Source organism: Aegilops tauschii, chromosome 7 (assembly GCF_002575655.3).
Source record: "Aegilops tauschii subsp. strangulata cultivar AL8/78 chromosome 7, Aet v6.0, whole genome shotgun sequence".
NCBI lineage: Eukaryota > Viridiplantae > Streptophyta > Magnoliopsida > Poales > Poaceae > Aegilops > Aegilops tauschii.
Window position 1 is genome coordinate 67772537 of NC_053041.3, and position 5158 is coordinate 67777694.

The following is a 5158-nucleotide window of genomic DNA, read 5'->3' on the forward strand; positions in this document are numbered from 1 at the left end:
AACAAAAGAAAATCCAAAGTGCTCGGATCCATGGTCGGCAAACTACAGGAAAGACCATACTCGCACAACCATCTTGACACACCATATGGGTGACGAGGTTCTTCAACAACAACACCTTCAGGAAGGGAGCGGCGCTCAATCGCCACTGTCACCGGATCCAGCCAGTCAAGGCCAGAACCTTAGTTTTCACCCTGACAGTCAGAGCATATCCGAGCAATGCTTTCAACAAGGTAATGATGTATAACCATCGCCATTGCCAGACTTCAGATCTGGGCTTTCACCCCGGAGCTCGATATCGGGTACTGGAAGGAACTGAATTAAGAACTTGTACCCATGATGTTCTTGAAGCATCTGTATTTCCTGATGTAATTTCCGGACTTCCCCTTCCCAAAGCTAGAAAAAAAAAAGACATTTTTCTGTTATAAAAACAGAAATTTTAAGTTACCGTAAACTGTTACAAGTGAGTGTCACAACTTTTGTCAAAAATATAAGAACTGGCACTATTATGGGTATTTGCCAAACAAGCATAACTTTGTTGGCTTAAGTTGTAGTGCTAAAAGTATATGCATACAATATAAGACTTAAACATCTCTATTTTGACTATCAATTTGTACATTTTTACTGAGATTTTTCAAATGAGCATAAGGGCATCTCCAACGCTGACACGCAAATTTCCCCCCGCATCCATCCGCGGACGGGGGAACAGTCTACAGACACGGATGCGGGAGCTGGTCATCCAACGATATTCACATACATTTCAAGCCGGGTTTCAACATACCGGACGAAATTCATTAAAGTTCATATAGAAAATAGCATAAATCATCCATACATAGCATGCAAATAAGTCTAGTACAACAATAGTTCAAACTCAACTAGAAATAGTTCAATCAACTAGATTAACCAGATGTTCAACAAGATTTTAATGAACGGATCATTGTCGTCCACACACATGCTGCCCCTGGAGTTTCATCCAACAATGTATGTGCGTAAATGGTCTTCCCTCTAGCTTGTGATACACCATGGCAGCACATACAGACTACACAATGTGTAGAGAAACATTAATTGAATCAATCAATCAATCGATAAGTTGAGCAAGAAGAAACAAAACTTACGGTCTCCTTGGTAGCCGCGTGCAATGGCCACCTTGCCTCCAGCATATCAACCGCGCCACAAAACTTGGTGATGGTGGTCTTGATGGCGTATCATCGACATGATAATGACTTCACATTTCGATGATGGATGATGTGCATGTTGTAGAGCCGAAATGTGCTTTCGCGCGTGAAACGAATCATGCACACGCTGCCAGAAGAGCCCCCTTCTGCTCCTGCCTATGAAATCCACGGATACGACCAACCACGCATATCACAACAACTCATCATCCATCATCGAGTACCCCACCATCCTTCGTACTCTAAAAGAACAACATGGCTTTCGAAAATAAGTTCAACGGCATTTGACCGAACACCTATAGGGCGTGGTGTCCACCATGGACGTCCTGGACAGGGGCGGAGTGTACCTGGCTACGGACGGGTCCTGGGTGGAGTGTGCCATCGTAAAAGGCGAGCGGGCGCGTCGGTGCTGGTTACGGACGTCCGGCAATGCCTGTGCGGCGACCGGAGTGGTACATCGGCAACGACGGAGGAGGAGGGTACGGATGCAAAGCAAGGGGGAGAAGGGGCGGATTGAAAAAGAATGGGACCAAGAAGGGGGATTTTTGTGGGGCGGGAGTGTCAGAGTCCTAGTGGCCGTTGTTCGGACTCCGGCAAAGCCCCCCCCCCCCCCCCCCCCCCCGCCCCCAACTCCGCCCCCAACTTTGCTTCCAATTTACGGGGGGAAATGCGCCCGGACCGGTCGGCAGACCGATACATGCCGATGTTGGATGGCAAAACACGTGCGGACCTCACAGTCCATACGTATGCGGACGGTTTGAGAGTTGGCGTTGGAGATGCCCTAACATTATTACACCTTTTTTACAAGTCTGTAATTTTACCAACCTTTTTGTATAAAACAAACTAGCATTCAAAGTTTCATCATGCAAACTGCATGTCTGCGTGTTAAAAACATCATGTATGGAACGTTGAGAGTAAAAAAGGTTTCAAGGAATGCATGCGCGCATACCATGACTTGTGAAACTGAATTCAACAGGTGATGGTGCTCTTGTGCAGATTGGTAGTTTTGAATGATGGAAGGCATGGCCATGCCCATGGTGGTGGCGGCGATGGAGCTGGCATATTCGTAGAGGCGACTGGTGGAGGAGAAGACCATGACGCTGACCTGGACATCGCAGAGGATGGCTAGCTCACGTGATTTCATCAACAGGCCATGACGCCGCTTGGAGAAGGTGGCCTTCCTGCTGCTCATGTTCTCAATCCTCCTAATCACAATCTTGCCCCTCGCCATGATATCTCTTAGATCTCCTTAATTAATCCATCTTGCAACGTATATGTGGAGGGTAGTGGTACACACTTTCTTCACAACTGTGTGCTTAAATCTGGGTAGAGCTATCCAACTGAGTCTCCACACTTTACCATGTAACTTACGAATGATACACTTAATTTATTAAAAGTTGTGTTCTCTGTTGGAACCGCAGCCCTCTAGCTACCTCTCTTCTCACTCGAACGGAGGTGAAAGAAGAAGAACAGTGGACACAAGATTTTTCGGCCGGCGCACGAACGCCGCCACGGGCACACGAATGCTCCAATCCTTTTCTTCCTTACAGTGGCTACATGGCTACACTCAGCTCATACCGACGCCTCCGGTTGATCAGTACATGGGGTATTATACATGGGCGCACACACACGACCCTCCCACCCCACCGGCCACTAACTCCACGCACACACACGCACTGAGCTAGCTACATGCACGGCAACAACCACCATGCAGTCACCTAACGTAAAAACCTGGACGCACTAATCACTGACCTTATCTTCTACTGGAAACTCTCTAACAGCCACACACGACTTGACCAAGCTACTAACCAACAATCATGCATGGCCCGGCTAACAAACTTATGCATGTCAAGATTATGTCTAACATTCTCATGCCTGCAAAAAAGTTTGTGTGCTCATGTCTTGGAGCCATCAATTGTATCTCGGCTACCATATAACATGTTGGTAGTACACTTTCCTCATAACAGTGTACTTATATCTTGGTACAACTGTCCAATTGTATATTAACACGGTTGATATGGAAGGCGACAAACGGCATGACTTTTTCTCGGCAATCGAGGTACGACTTTTGATGCTAATATCAAACGTATGATGCTCTAACGTGTAAGATTCCATATCTTGTGGATTAAGAAGTCATAGATCCACCACAACCAATAAACCCGGTTACGTCTTTGGTACGAATCGGCCACGTCGGCGCAACCTTTGTTTGCGCATAAATACCTGAATTCCAGTTTCTTTTCAATCAATTTCTCGCTTATGGTGGTTACAATATTGCCTGAAGTTTGTATTTAGACACCTAGCAAAGGTTTGTTGTTGTGATTTTTAACGGATAATAATTATAGCCGTATTTATTGAGGTGGGTGTGGCAGGAACATTGGCATTTGGGTGCTAAAGGTAAACATCCAAGTATAAAAAGTTAGCTAGTAGTACCATGTTGTTTAAGGGTGCTAGATTATGAGCACACATATGTACTAGCTAGCTTTCCACTTGGCTCATCCAAAAAAGGACAGTTTTAAGGTTAGAAGTAAAGTGGCCACAGAGCACGATGCAAAAAATGTGCAGTCCACGCGAGTGGCGACGTTCCGATCTTGATTTGAGCTAGTAATGGATTAGATTAGAGTAAAGATGATTTCCTTCCAGATTTGGTGCTCTGAGTTATGCCACCACCACTTGATCTTTAGTACGCAGTCCTTAATGATGCAACCACTCTGATCTGATCTGGTTTGATTCTTTCTTTTTGCTCTTGCATCACAGCTGTATGTACGTTCAGGTGTTTGGGGATGAGTGGAGAAAGACGGAGGTACTGATTCTCCCTGCTGTTTTATTGCTTCTCTAGCTAAATTAATTAAGTAAAGTATTTTTATTTTCCCAGGTCAAACTACTGGAAAATCGGTCTTTACCAAGTTCATTTGTGTTTGCCAAGATCTACTCCACGGGATCACGGCGAACAACCAGTTTGCAGGGTAGCAGACTCGGCAAACAGAAGAGCTCAGCAGAGACTCCAGTTGGCTGATCAGTTATTAGCACTTGAAAAATAATACTTCAGGTTCTTCATGGGTATAAATCCAAAATTAAAGATTGAACATACATGGTGAAAACATTTTGAACAACCTAGTTATAGATGATCAAGACAACTATATGCAACAGTCATATTCTAGAGGATGATCAGCCACAAATGAAATGAGTCACTGCCTAGACTCGTACGGGAGACAGTACTGGAGAATTCTCCGCAATAGGTGAAAGCTTGGCGTAACAACTTACGTGCACATATATATGACGAATCAATAGCCAACACAATATCTCACACGCTTGCAAATGAAAAACCTGTCTGTATTAGCTTCATTTTATTGATTATCCGCACCATATCAAGACGATACAACTATTAAAAAAGTTCAACTCCCAGCTTCTGCATCTTTATGAAGCTGTAAACTCAAATACCAGAAGAGTCTGCCATGTTATATATAATTGGCAGAATTACTGCTCCCTAATACTTTTCATTTATATATTCTGACTTGGAGGATAATATGTTGCACCCTTAGAATATCCATTCAATACACAAAGCTGCAACCAATATCAGCACTATTAATCTCAACCCCCACAATGATTTGAATACATAGTCAAGTCAGACAGTCACCTTGTTCTTTAATTCCAAGTTTTGTTCATGGATAAGCTTTATTTCCCAGAGAGTCGAATATTCTCTTGATGAAAGATGTATCCCTACAATGTCACTTTACTGAATTATCATGATGTAAACTTTACACGATAATGGCAACTAAGTAAAATTGTACACGCATGTGATAGAAATATTGGCGAACCTTCTCGTTGAGTTGTAGAATATGGTTGGCAAAACATTGTTCCTAAACAGGTATCAGGTGACACATAGTTATTATCATTCCGATAAAACTATTGGCGTCATGATTATGGAAGAGGGTACAATGATTAGCATAAATAAGAACAAACTGAGGGAGATCAGCTATACCTTCTTTTCT

General features: G+C 43.6%; 1 protein-coding gene across 1 annotated transcript; it reads right to left on the reverse strand.

The window, feature by feature from the left end:
• Nucleotides 1-222: 222 nt before the first annotated feature.
• LOC109738778 (MADS-box transcription factor ANR1-like) lies at nucleotides 223-2400 on the reverse strand. The gene is made up of 2 exons (XM_020297876.1): nucleotides 2119-2400; nucleotides 223-393 (listed from the first exon to the last, which is right to left on the reverse strand). The coding sequence occupies exons 1-2, from the start codon at nucleotides 2398-2400 to the stop codon at nucleotides 223-225; spliced, it is 453 nt and encodes a 150-aa protein (XP_020153465.1).
• Between the last annotated feature and the right edge of the window lie 2758 nt (nucleotides 2401-5158).